General features: G+C 37.5%; 1 protein-coding gene across 1 annotated transcript in view; it reads right to left on the reverse strand.

Moving 5' to 3' along the window:
- Positions 1-14,446, reverse strand: part of UBR1 (ubiquitin protein ligase E3 component n-recognin 1) — a 165,654-nt gene that overhangs the window by 27,217 nt on the left and 123,991 nt on the right. The window contains exons 33-37 of the mRNA XM_060148630.1: positions 13,602-13,699; positions 10,158-10,251; positions 8,751-8,899; positions 4,677-4,732; positions 3,539-3,635 (exon numbers count right to left, since the gene is read on the reverse strand). Coding sequence (XP_060004613.1) covers positions 3,539-3,635; positions 4,677-4,732; positions 8,751-8,899; positions 10,158-10,251; positions 13,602-13,699 — 494 coding nt within the window. The remainder of the gene's footprint in view (positions 1-3,538; positions 3,636-4,676; positions 4,733-8,750; positions 8,900-10,157; positions 10,252-13,601; positions 13,700-14,446) is intronic.

A 14,446-nucleotide genomic window follows, 5' to 3' on the forward strand; every position in this document is an offset into this window, starting at 1 on the left:
AATAAACTAGTATGACTGAAGTAAGAAATTGTTTGATAAGTATTTGCTGAATGAAAAAGAATTCCTTTTATACAATGTTCCCTACCACTTTTTCCCCCCTAACTACGCATTTCTAAATGTTCTGTGATACATAAAATACGTGAACAATTTGGGGTTTGGAGCAGGGAGAGCATGAAAAGCACTGTAAATGAAAGGAGTATGGAGATGATCCTCCTGAATTAAAATTAGATAATGGTTTATATGGGCTGCTGAATGGAAGGAAATGCAGACAGCTCAAAAACTTTGTCTTTCTGATTTGATCAGTCTCTAAATTTGGAAGTCAGAGAAAGAGTGACAAGGAAGTGAAATCAAGAATTCAAAACAACAGTAAGGGTTTTGTATATATAAAAATGAGGGAATTAATTTATTTCAATAAAACTATTATTTGTTTAAAATTCAGACTAGGGGCTTCCCTGGTGGTGCAGTGGTTGAGAGTCCGCCTGCCAATGCAGGGGACACGGGTTCGTGCCCTGGTCCGGGAAGATCCCACATGCCGCGGACAGGCTGGGCCTGTGAGCCATGGCCGCTAAGCCTGCACGTCCGGAGCCTGTGCTCCGCAACAAGAGAGGCCACAACAGTGAGAGGCCCACGGACCGCAAAAAAAAAAAAAAAAAAAATTCAGACTAGGTGAATTTCTCAACCCCAAATCCAAGATTCTAAACAAAACCATAAAAGTTAAGAGCATGGGCTTTGGAGTCAGACAGAAATGGGATGCAGTACTTCCTGCGACTATTTGTCATAAGCAAGGTACTTGACTTCTCTAAGTCTACAGTGTATACAAGATTGTTGAGAGGTTCGTTAACGTGTGCATTAAAAGTACTTATCCTGAGCTTGGCATACAGTAATCGATAAACGCTATTAATATTGGCCTTAAAAAACAAAGTGATAACAGGGCTCTGCCATTAACTAGCTATGTTAATAGCTAAATAGCTATAAATAAATAAATAAATCTTCCATTTATGCTAAATTAAATATCTCAGCAAAACTTATGTGATATAGCAGGAAAAGCATAGGTTTTATGGTCAGGCTTGGATTCAAATACTAGTTCTGCCTCTTTTTATGACCTCAGTCAAGTCAAATAACTTCTCTGTGCCTCAGTTTCTTCATCTGTAAATCAGGAAAATGATAATTTCCTTGAAGAATGGCAGTTCAAAGACATGATTATATAAAAAGATCCTTGTACAATGCCTGGCACATACATGGCAGTGAGCATTGTATGTCCTGTTGCTACTGCAGAATCAACATGTTACAACATTATTCATCACCTTTCACACAAAACAGCTCTCTATTGTGGACTTTCTGGACTTCCCTATTTCTCTCAATAATCTAGTTACTCATTTTAATTCAAAATCTTGCCTCCACCCATCACAATTCCCTCCCTAATTTATGCTACTACATGCAGATGCATGTTACCTTTAATTTTTCCTTTTTCCAATCCAACCTATACAATATCAAATTAACTTTAGAATATTATTGCTCAAAATGTTTCAAAAATTCCCAATAACTTGAAGAATAAAGTTCAAACTTCTCATTGGGGCATTTAAGATCCTCTATTTTTATCAAAACAACTTCATGCTTCTCTATCTATCTACAGGTGCCACTACTCCTATCAAACTTGCCTAACTTGAACATATCACATGCTTTCCTACCTCCTCAATCTGTTTAAATTGTGCCCTGGGCTTAGAATGCTGTCTCTGTTCCTCTCAGCTTATCTTTATGGACCCTGTTAGAGGAAAAAAACAGCAGAGCCCCACAGTGATCCCTTCCTGTCTCAATTCTTGAAGCATGTATTCTTACCATATATCTGGCATTTGGCTACATTATAATGTGAGTTTTCACAGAGGTTCTGCTTCTTTAATTCAATCATAAGCCTTACAAATGGCAGAGACCATATCTTCTATCTCTATACAGAGTTTATAGCCCTAACACCTTGCGAATAAAGATGTTCCTGCTAATAAATTTTCACATACCAAACTTTTACATAAAGGCACAAAGCTACATTACAGAGCAAAAGCACATCAATTCTATTAGTTACTGCCAATTAGAGATTATGCACTATTATTTCAGTTTCTGCTATCTGTGATGATGTTAAATAGTCTCTTTGTTTGGTGCTTATTTTGACGTGTTTTAAACATTATAAATCTCATAACGTGTGATGAATGTAAAAGCAGGGAGACTATTTGGAAGTGCTGGTAAAACAAGGTATCCAAATTATAACTGAAATGAAAAGAAATGCCAAAAAATTAAAAAACAAGACCAAAATATTACTGTGCAAATAGGATAAACTGTTAACAATAGGAAGAGGTCCTAAGAATAAGAAGCATGTGTAACACGTGCAAAATTCTGGGCCTGTGCAATTGACCAATAAGAGAAAAAGTAAATGAAAAAACAGAAAAAATTTAAGTGTGTAGCTAGGGAACAGCATTAATATTAGATTCCTATTAGCATGAGATTAATTCAGGAGATAGCTGGAAATAAACTTGAAGATATAAAACTTGGCAGGGTAAAAGTTCTAATGAAATTTAGGTGGCAGATTTGGATGGAGCCATGGAACCCCCATGTCATTAGAGTGACAGAAAGCTGCCCAGGAAGAGCTCCCTAAGAAGCTTGTGGGAGTCAACAAGGAGGAAGGTGACCTGTTTCAACAGACTTTCAAGGTAAAGTAACTGGTCAATTTTGGGGAAAAAAGCCTGTTAGATCAGCTAGAAAAACACTATGCCTGGCTTTAAAGCTTAAAAAGACTGAATGACTCTCTTATTTGGTAGAAACATACCTAGGAAGTGCAAGCTTAAACCTCTTTACCTGTGACATATTGAACTTACGAATAAAAAGACTTATAAAAACAGTCTTTTTTAAGCCTGACCTATTTAGACGCAAAGGAGCTCTTGTAGTACAAATACCTAAATGGAAATGCAGACAACCAAAATGAAAGCCAAATCATTCTACTCCTGTATGACCTCTAATCCCTCTTTTTGTTTTTATATTGAGTACCATATGGGCTTAATTTCTAGCTTGTTAGAATCTAAAAAAAACCCCAACTCAGCTGTTATAGCCTGTCTCTCAAAGAAAAGGGCATGCATGGACCTACAGTCTGAGATTACCACACTTAGCACTTCTATTATTTTTATATGACTTTGATACACACCAGCAAAACTAAACATATTTTTAAATGTTCTAGCCACATCACTGCTCCCTTTTCTAACCAGACTGAGATACAAGATGTTAGTGATTGTGGATGTTGGTTCAAAAAAGCCCCTAGGTGGGTATAACCGATACACGTTGACAACATTTGAAAACACTTGGCTTTAAAAATAAGATTGCAGGTATTAAAGGGGCAGCCATGTGTTTTTTTCTTTTTGTTTTTTTCTTTTGTAAGGCTGTGGTAATGAGTATCTAAAGTTAGTGCAGTGTGTTGTTTCCTAATAAAATACACTGCCAGAAATGCAATGGGAAAAGACACATAAATAACATAATAATAATAATTCAGAGAAGACTCTACCTGATAGAAGACGAATCAGATGTTTCTGTATCAGGACCTGAGAACAGGTAATCCTTTGTGCAATGGCAAACTGCATTAATGCTTTTAGACCATTATGCTAGATTGTAAGAGAGGGGAAGATAAAAAGATAAGGGAAGATAAAAGACCTAAGTCATTCAATGTAAAAACCAATCCCAGTCTGCAAGAATTAGTGCAGACTTACTATATACTTTACATTCTTGCAAATTTAGTTACAATATTTTTAATACTTCTAAAAAGTTTTATGACTTCACCGAATTTTTTTAATAGATCTTCCCATGACAAAGAGGTATTAAAGATATAATCATCTCAATTCTCATGTAAGTACTCATTTTCCCCAGAGTCATTCTCTTAAATATCTGGCCTAAATTATTCTATTGAGGCCTGTGCAAACAAACGTGTTTACAGAAATTCTAAAATGATGGCAGAAAATCACTGAATTCAGGGAACAGATCTTCTGCTTCCCAGATGGAAGGATGGGAACTATAGGGAAGCACATCGTGGACTCCAAGTCCCCTGTGTCAGCTATCAGATAATGAGACAAATGGCTAGGAAGTAGGTGGTCTAGGGAATCCTGTTACCCAGTTTGTTTTCACAGGGCTACTGAGCACATTTCTTAAGCACTGTTTTTCAGGGTCCCCAATGTTATGAGGCTTGGGCCTGAGGCAGGAGTATAGTTATACAGAGTCAGGATCTGCCTATCAAGGAGTCATGGTTTAGTTTTATTCTTGAATTCAGTATGATGATTTATCTAGAGCTAAGCCAGCATTAATACTTAATATTACATGATGGTACAAAATTAGTGAGAAGGAAAAATGTAAGAGACACTAGGGTTCTGATTTGGAAATAAACAGAGAAGGGGATAAAAAGTAACCAAGTATCATCAGAAATCTTTCTGTGAATTACATTTAACCACTAAGATTGAGAAAACTCTCCAAAGTGTACAATGTTGGCCCTTCAGTCTCCTATGAGACTGAAGTAGCTTTTTTTTTTTTAACAGAATTCTGCTAACTTTTACAGAAAAAGGAATGAATAAAGATTTTTTTAAATGATAAATATACTGCGGACTCCCTAAAAAAGCATACCAAGAGTTACACGTACCCTGCTGGAATACACATACCTGTCTATTTTGAAGTGCTCCAAACAAAGGTTTTCCTTCATCTCCCAAGAGGTTTTCTCAAAGAGTAAGAAAAACGAAAATGATAAATTCTGAATACTGCTACAATTGTATACTTGGTTTCTATCAGATATTCTTTAACTAATCTTATTTTTGACCAGATGCTTTGCACTTTTCCCCTTCAAAATTTCATGTTTAAGTCTATGCCAAAATTTCCCCCCCACCCAATTTTTAAAAATATTTATTTATTTCGCTGCGCTGAGTCTTAGTTGCAGCACACGGGATCTTCGTTGCTACATGTGGGCTCTTTTAGTTGTGGCATGCGGCACCGGGTCAAACCCAGGCCCCCTGCATTGGAAGCACGGAGTCTTAACCACTGGACCACCAGGGAAGTCCCCCAAATTTCCAAACTTTTGAGTGAGAGAATACTACAAAGGCAAATGTAGATCATTCACAAATTGCTACTACAAATAATAAAGTCCCTGCAGCAATCAATAAAGAATACCTGGGGGCTTCCCTGGTGGCACAGTGGTTGAGAGTCCGCCTGCCGGTGTAGGGGGCACGGGTTCGTGCCCTGGTCTGGGAAGATCCTACATGCTGCGGAGCGGCTGGGCCCGTGAGCCATGGCCGCTGAGCCTGCACGTCCGGAGCCTGTGCTCCGCAACGAGAGAGGCCGCAACAGTGAGAGGCCCGTGTACTGCAAAAAAAAAAAAGAATACCTGGGAAAAACAAAGCATTCTGGTTCATTTATCCTCCTTTAAAAAAAAAAAATTCCTATGCAAAAAAAATTTTTTTTCTTTAATTGAAGTATAGTTGACTTACAATATTATATTAAGTTCAGGTATATAGTAATTTGATATTTTTACACATTACACTCCATACAAAGTTATTATAAAATACTGACTATATTCCTGTGCTTTGTATTACTTCCTTGTAACATTTATTTTGTACCTAGTAGTTTGTACCTCTTAATCTCCTTCACCTATTTTGCCCCTACTCCTACCCCTCTCCCCTCTGGTAACCACTAGTTTGTCCTTTGTATCTGTGAGTCTGTTTGCTATATTTGTTCATTTGTTTTATATTTTAGATAGCACATATAAATAAAAACACACAGTATTTGTCCTTCTCTGCAAAAAATTTTTAAATAAGTAATTTTTTTAATATAGTAACACCTATTTTGTTAAAAAATAATACATAAGACAGACGTAAGTAACGTTATTGCTCTTTTAGGTACTATTAAAAAACAATTAGATTTATAGGATAAAAAGATGAAACTGAAAATACCAAAAAAGCATGGGTTCAGAAATATATTTTGCCTTGTTGGCTAGGGTATTTATTACTAAATTACTCTTATTTTCACTGATCCTTGGTAGCAAACACATCTGTGAGAGTGGAAGGCTTATTTCCTATTTTCTTTTTGCATTTTTTTATCATGTATTTTCTCTTATTCTAGCTTTGAAGAAAGCAGAAAAAATAGAAAACCAGAACTGGCTAAAAATGGACAAAATTTTGGCTAATCTAGACACCATTAAACACAAAATGCGATAGTTAAAAGGTCAGTATGAACTAAATCAAGTATCACCATGTTTAATTCTAAATGTAACCTCAATTTGCTGGTAGTTTTTTTTACCATTAGATACCAGATGTTTAACTGAATATTATATATTGTGTTACAAAAGTCACTTGAGCAAGTATAAAACCTATTAATATATCTTTTCAGTTCAGTACTGATTTTATATTTGTAAATTTTATATTAAAATGAATATCACATGATTTATATATACATTTTTAAAATTTGGAGGATGTGTGGATCATATAACCACCCTATTGGTTTTGAAACAATTCCTGAACTGACATTTTATGGACTTTGGAATTAGTCATTAAGCAAAACTTTGTTATTTCCTGGGTATTGCTTGGGAAGAAGTTTTGTTAAATAATCTGAGCGAGGAAGTACTAAATTCTTCAGAGATTAGTGCCTTTATCTCAGAAGGGCCCCCTCCTGTTATGCGGCATAAGATATCTTATTCACAAAGTGATCGATTGACAATACTTGTCTTCTTCTTCCATTCTCTTTGTCAGACCCTCTGTTTTGATTCCTCAACTATTTTTCATAACTGTGCCAACACATCCTGTATATGTCTCTCCACACCCACAGGGAGTGAGATAAGTTAGCTGTTTATGTACTAGGAATAAAGTACAGCATTATATCCACTGCATGGAAAAAGCCCTAGAGTGAAAACTATATAACACTCTATTAATCAAATAGATTCAAATTACTATGTTACAGAAACACACATGAAGACTCAGTCCTATTCTCCAATGAATTTCTCATCTACTCTATAACAAAACTGTCACTTTTTAAAATGTTCAATGCCTAAATATAAATTTCCAATTCCTAATGCTTGTGTTCCCAAAATAGTAAAGTGTAAAAGTACCTTCATTGGAAATCTGAAGATATTTAGTAGATTATGACTCCAAAAGAATGCTTTACATTTCATATCATATTGTTCAGATTCTATTTAAACCTCATCTTTTCCTTTTCTCATTTTATTTAATCATAGTAAATATAAACCTGTGTATTTATTTTTTACCCACAATTTAAGTCTGACAGGTTTGGAAATAACTTCTAAAATCCGTTCACAGAGACTGATGCTGATGTCCAGCAACGCTCTGTGAAAGAAGTGGCTTTGGACTTCCCTGGTGGCGCAGTAGTTAAGAATCTGCCTGCCAGTGCAGGGGACATGGGTTTGAGCCCTGGTAGATCCTACATGCTGCAGAGCAACTAAGCCCGTGCACCACAACTACTGAGCCTGCGCTCTAGAGCCCACGAGCCACAACTACTGAAGCCCGCACACCTAGAGCCCGTGCTCCACAAGAGAAGCCACTGCAATGAGAAGCCCGTGCACCGCAACGAAGAGTAGCACCCTCTCTCTGCAACTAGAGAAAGGCCTGTGTGCAGCAACGAAGACCCAACGCAGCCAAAAATAAAATATAAATAAATAGATTTATTAAAAAAAAAAGAAGTGGCTTCATGTTAGTTACTTCAAATCATGAAATAGTGTCTTATTACAAAACTATATTTAAATGAAGAAAATGTGGTAGAACCATTAAAAACAACTACCAGAAAAACTGGAAAATGAGTCTGAAACTGGCTTGGATAAAGATGACATGAAAGAATTACAGTTCTTAACTCTTTTTCATGTAGTATTCTATCTTGTGACTGTCATGAGCAAATATACTAATTTAAAAATCTAAGCAATTCTTCACTGCTTCACTACCCCTGTCTTTAATGAGATATATAACACTGTGTAAGTTTAAGGTGTACAACAGGGGTCCCCAATCCCCAGGTTGCGGACCGATATCGGTCAGTGGCCTGGTAGGAACCGGGCTGCACAGCAGGAGGTGAGCAGCGAGTGAGCGAAGCTTCATCTGCTGCTCCCCATCACCTGCATTACCACCTGAACCACTCCCCCACGCCCAGGCCACCAGTCCGCAGAAGAACTGTCTTCCATGAAACTGGTCCCTGGTGCCAAAAAGGTTGGGGACCGCTGGTGCACAACATGTTGATTTGATAGCTAGAAGCTTTCAACATGGCAGAGAACTTGACAGTGGGCTTCCCTTCAGACTTGGTAGGTTTCTTGCTGCTAATCTGTCTCTCCTGACCCCCTCAGTCTTCCTTTCTCTTTCCTGGTAATTTTTTAGATGACTTTAGTTTACCTTTCTTTTTATCTCAAAGTGTAAAAGAAATAAAAATACTGGACATTTCTGGGTTGATTCTTCTTCCTTTGTTTTTCTCTGATCTTCCAGTGTTGTAACTCTGCCACCTTTCTAATATAGCTTACTTCATGCTGTCCCTTTCAAGTATTTTTAGTTTATATGCTCATTTTTGTAGTTAAAAGAGATTAATACAAAATATTCTAAGGCTAAATGGCATCATGTCACCTAATCTACTGATATACTAAGAGTCCTTAAACAAGTCAAAGTATTCCAGGCCATCAGGGAAAAAAAGGAATTTTGGTCAATCAATGTTAATTCTGTTTCTACAAAGCTCCAAACTAGTTCTCTTATAGGCTTTACCAATTGCCTGGATAGTGAAAGCACATGTGCTCCAGGTCATCATGGGGATTCGAGGATCCGTTTCATCAGGAGGCACTTTCAATCCAATTCTATAAATTGTTGTGGCAAAGAGAAGGACCATTTCCTTGATGCTATTAGAATATTTTATCCTAAAAATAAAACAAGAAAAATTTATATTGATATAATGGTCTAGTAAAAGGGGCTACCTATTGAGAAGTCCAATTAAGTACCAAAGTAAGAATTTAACTCCTTTTGACAAAGTAAACTACGCTTTGTCAAATTAGAGATAAGAGCTGCTGAAGAAGATTTATTCCTTAAGAAAAAATGGGAAAAGCAGAACTGTAACTCCTACAGGTAGAAAAATGTCTCCGACAAAATGGTAATGACCCAGATAATTTCTTATAAAAGATGCAGTAAATGTTCACAGCAGAAAGGGTCCAGGTCCAAATTAAGGAACAGACTGGAGAGAGGATTAAAACTCAGAGGAGGGCTTCCCTGGTGACGCAGTGGTTGAGAGTCCGCCTGCCGATGCAGCGGACGCGGGTTCGTGTCCCGGTCCGGGAAGATCCCACATGCCGTGGAGAATCTGAGCTTGCGCGTCCGGAACCTGTGCTCCGCAGCGGGAGAGGCCGCAACGGTGAGAGGCCCGCGTACCGCAAAAAAAAAAAAAAAAAAAACTCAGAGGAAACAGATCTGACATAAGTTTTAGTGTATGGATAAGGGACCAAGAAGTACTTCTGCGCTGATAGGGGTGTGTGTATGTCTGTGTGTGTATATAATAATATATGTACTAGCAATGATTATTTCTGGTTTCCTGAACTTCTATTTGTTGCAAGTAACAAATATTTTCAGTAGCAATGGGATACATAATGTAAACAAGGATCACAACTAGAAAAATGTACCTCAGATGATATTCATTAACAAGTAATATCTGATTTGGATATATTATATTTTTCAAAGTGCCTTCACATAAATATCTTTCCATTAACGTTATGAGGTAAGTTAGAAGACCACTGTCTCAATCTTACAAACAAGAAAATGAATTGTGGTAGGGTTGGAGTGACCTGAGACTTTTCAGAAGTCACAGAGCAAGTCAGATGTGATTTTAACTTAAGTCTCTTAAGTTCTGTTCTTGTTGTAGGTTGGACTATATAAAAATAGTATTTTTGTTGGTCAAAAACAGTTAATTATAGGCATGGTTCACCCTAATACATATTAAATACATATTACTCTAATATCTCAAACCACTTAATTTCATTAGTACAAATAAAACTCTAGGGAGAAAGCAACAAGATAAAAATGGGATAAAGAAAACAATTTTACAAATAAAGCAAGAAGGAAGGAAAGAACTGTTCTTCACTCTTATTTTCACAACCACTTACAAACTTCTCTTGTTTAGATACTTACGAAGACTGAACTCCAAAACTCAGAATAGAATGGAACTCAAAAGTGGAATCACCCATTCCTTGATCAAACAAGACTGGAATTGTTGGCTTTTCTCCTTACAAATTAAAAGGAAAAAGAAAGAAAAATCACAGGAGTTTAGCCTGACACACACTTTTCTAGCTTTTGTAAATTATATATGATCATTTTAGAAAACTTAGAAAATGTTAATAAGCAATAAATAATCATTCACAATTTCTCCACCTAGATAACCAGATGGCATTAGGGTGATATTCTTCTGTTCTCCATATAAATGTTACACGTGTAGATTTTTTTTAAAAAGGACAACATCTCTAGTACTGTTCTGTATCTTGTTTTTTCACTAACAGATCATAAATGTCTTCCACATCAGTAACTGACCCTCTATATTTCTATTTTTAACAAATGCATAGTATTCTATTAGTAAGGCAGCATGTGTTAGTGAATAAGAACAAGGATCTGGAGCCAAGCTGCCTGGGTATGAATCCTAGCTCTGCCAGTGACTGTTACTAAGACCTTGGGTAAATACTAAACCTCTTTGTGGCTCCATTTCCTTATCAAATTAGAATTGTTATTCCCATATGTGAAATGACTTGTTTTCTTCTGGTGGCTCTTGAGATTCTTTTCTTCATCTCTGGTTTTCAGCAGTTTGGGTATGATCTATCTAGGTATGCTTTTAAGTTTGAAGTTCACTGAGCTTCTTAAACCTATAAATTTAAGTCTTTCTCTAAGTTTGGAAAGTTTCCAGCTATTATTTCCTCACTATTTTTTCTGTACCATCCTTTTTCTTTTCAGGACTTCAATGACACAAATGTTGGGCTAAAGGGAAGAAAAAAATGTTCCATATGTCCCTAAGGATACTGCATCGCTTTTCTGCATCACTTTTCTGTCCATTCTTCATTGTGTAATTTCCCCTGATCTAATTTCAAATTCACTGACTCTTATCTCACCGTCTCCATTCTACTACTGAGCCCATTCAGTTAAAATTGTATTCTTTTTTTCTAAAAGATTTAATTAATTAATTTTTGGGCTGCGCTGCGTCTTCGTTGCTGTGCGCGGGCTTTCTCTAGTTGTTGCGAGCGGGGGTTACTCTTCATTCTGGTGCGAGGGCTTCTCATTAAGGTGGCTTCTCTTGTTGGGGAGCACAGGCTCTAGGCGCGCAGGCTTCAGTAGTTGCAGCACACGGGCTCAGTAGTTGTGGCGTGCTGGCTTCAGTAGCTGTGGCTCATGGGCTCTAGGCGCGCAGGCTTCAGTAGTTGTGGTGCACGGGCTTAGTTGCTCTGTAGCATGTGGGATCTTCCCAGACCAGGGCTCGAACCCATGTCCCCTGCATTGGCAGGCGGATTCTTAATCACTGCGCCACCAGGGAAGCCCCCATTCAGTTAATTTTTTAATTCATATAGTATTTTTTCAATTTTGTTATCTCCATTTGGTTCTTTTTTTATAGTTTCTATTTTTTCCTGATGAGAACTCCTATTTTTCCATTCACTTCACGAGTGTTCACCTTTATTTCATGCTTCATGACTATAAAGCTGCTTTATACTTTTTGTCTGAAAAGTTCAACACTAAAACATCTCAGGATTGGCAGTTGGTTGACTGTTTTTTTCCTTGAGAGTTGGTCAGATTCTCCTGGTTCTCTGTACCTTCAGTAATTCTGGATTGTGTCTTGGATACTTTGAATATTACATTGTGAATATATTGAACATTACTGGTCCGCATTAGCATTCTCTGGAAAAATGTACCTTTTTTGTTGTTGTTCTAGTAGGCAATCAACCCAACCCAAATCAGGTTCAACAAGTTCTGTCTCACTCCCTGTAAGTGGTGGTTCCAATGTTAGTTTTCAGAGCCTTTGCTATGCTGTTTGGGTCTGCCAGTATATGTACTACTCAGGGCTTAGTCTGGAACTTGAGTGGTGGTTTAATGCAGCTTCAGTCTCAAAGCTGTTGCTATGCTTCTTTGGGCCTGTTCCACACACGTGCAGCTTGGAGCTGAGCTCAGGACTTGTGTTTGTCTCAAAAGTAGGAGATTCCCTTCTACAGCTCTCTCCTCTCTGGGATTCCCCCTATACTCTCTAGCTCCAAGGGGCCCTTCTTCCCAGTTCCTCTGGTCAAAATGACCAATTTCTCTCAGTTTTAGTCCCCTGTGCTGACTGGGGCTAACCTTGCGGTGAAGCTGTGAGGCAAAGAAAAAAATAATGAGGATTCACCCAGAATTTTTTGGAATATAGTGGTCCCATTTCTCCCGGATCTTTTGACAAGTAAGACTGGTTTTCTCTTGGGATTTTAGATATTTATGTGGCCACCATGGCAGTGCAGTTCCATGACTGAAGCTGGCCTTGGGAAAGAGCCAAAAGAGAGGGAAAAAAACACAACAAGTGGCATGGACATATATACACTACCAAATGTAAAACTGATAGCTAGTGGGAAGCAGCTGCATAGCACAGGGAGATCAGCTCGGTGCTTTGTGACCACCTAGAGGGGTGGGATTGGGGGGGTGGGATAGGGAGGGTGGGAGGGAGGGAGATGCAAGAGGGAAGAGATATGGGGATATATATGTATGTATAACTGATTCACTTTGTTATAAAGCAGAAGCACACCATTGTAAAGCAATTATACTCCAATAAAGACGCGGAAAAAAAAAAAGAATTCCCTTTACACTCTCCAGCTCTGAGGGGCTTCTTTTCCAGTCCTCTGGCCAGAAAGATGGCATCTCTCCTGGATTTTTTACTGTTCATGTCCACTGCATAGTTCTGTGACTCAGGCTACCCCAGGGTCAAAACTGGGAAATAAAGGAGGAACAAAAAAACCCCAGGAAACTCACTGCCTGTACTAAACATTCCTCAGATTTTTACTTCCACCCCAATCTGCCTGCCATTGTTTACTTCTCTGAGCCTTTAGGTAGTCTTATCTCTCAACTGTGAAGAATATATAAATGGGGTAATAATTTCCAAATGTTTGTTGTTATTAATATTAATTACAACATATTAACAGTATTAATAATAGTTAACACTTATATAGTATTTACTATGTACCATGCACTGTTCTACTTTATGTAGGATAACTCAATCCTTCAATCAATGAGATAGGTACTATTATCATTCCCACTTTGCAAATAAGAAAGCTGAGGCACAGAGAGGTTAAGTAACTTGTCCAAGATCACACAGATAGTAAGTGATAGATCTAAGACTTAAATCCAAGCATTGTGACTCCAGATTAATTACTGTCCATACTGCCTCATAGTATGAAAAATTATTAAATTGAGTAAAGTGATTTAAGCCAAACTTAGCCTTGGCCTAAAAAAACCTATTTCCTAATATTTAACAAATCTGTATGTACAAACCATATTTTAGAGCAATAAGTACTTTCAAAAAAATAAAGACTCTGACACTTAAATCTCATACAGCTAAATATAAAATAATTTTAAGCAAACCTTTAGCATGTTTCATATTATAACCTGTTATTCTGGCCAGAACAGTCTGTATCCATCGTGCCAGGGTCAAAAGTTGAGCAAGAGCTTCTGTATTCTCACTGAAAAATGATATTTAAAAATTATTAAAGCCATTGGCACAAAGTCAAACTGAAAAGCTGAATTTGTAGGGTCTTTCCATGGATAAACGGCTGTATGAAAAAGTCAAACTCCTCCAGATTAGCTTCCTAGGTCATAGAAACACTGGTGCCTAAAAATGTAGTTTTGGGAGGGAAGAAAAATTTTAAAGTACAAAGAACAAGATACCACCCATACACCCATCACCTGGAAGTAATAAATGTCAGTAAATGAAATCACCATTCTAGCTGCTCAAGTCAAAAACTAGGTATCACCACTGATATATCTGATTCCTTCACACACCACGTTCTAATCTATCAGCTAGTCTTGCAGGTTTCATCTTCTAAATGTATTCCAAGTTGATCACTTCTTTCTATCTCCATCATTACTACCCTAATCCAAGTTACACTATCCATCACCTGGACTACTTCAATAGACTGTTCTTCCTGCTTCCACAGCAGTGCTTCTTTATTATCTATACATTCATCACACAACCGCCAGCAAGATCTTTTAAAAATGTAAATCAGATTGTATCACTTCCCTATCCAAAACATTCCAATGGTTTTCCATCACACATAAAATACAGTTCTAACTTCAAATCTTAGCTCATAAGCCCTTTTAGGATCTGGTTCCTTGCTTGCTCCATTCCAAGTGTACTGCCTTCTTCCTGTGCCTTGAACCTGCTGCCTTCTTGCTTCACCTTCAACATGCTGATGTGCTACTACTTCAGG

The sequence above is a fragment of the Lagenorhynchus albirostris genome, chromosome 1 (assembly GCF_949774975.1).
Source record: "Lagenorhynchus albirostris chromosome 1, mLagAlb1.1, whole genome shotgun sequence".
NCBI lineage: Eukaryota > Metazoa > Chordata > Mammalia > Artiodactyla > Delphinidae > Lagenorhynchus > Lagenorhynchus albirostris.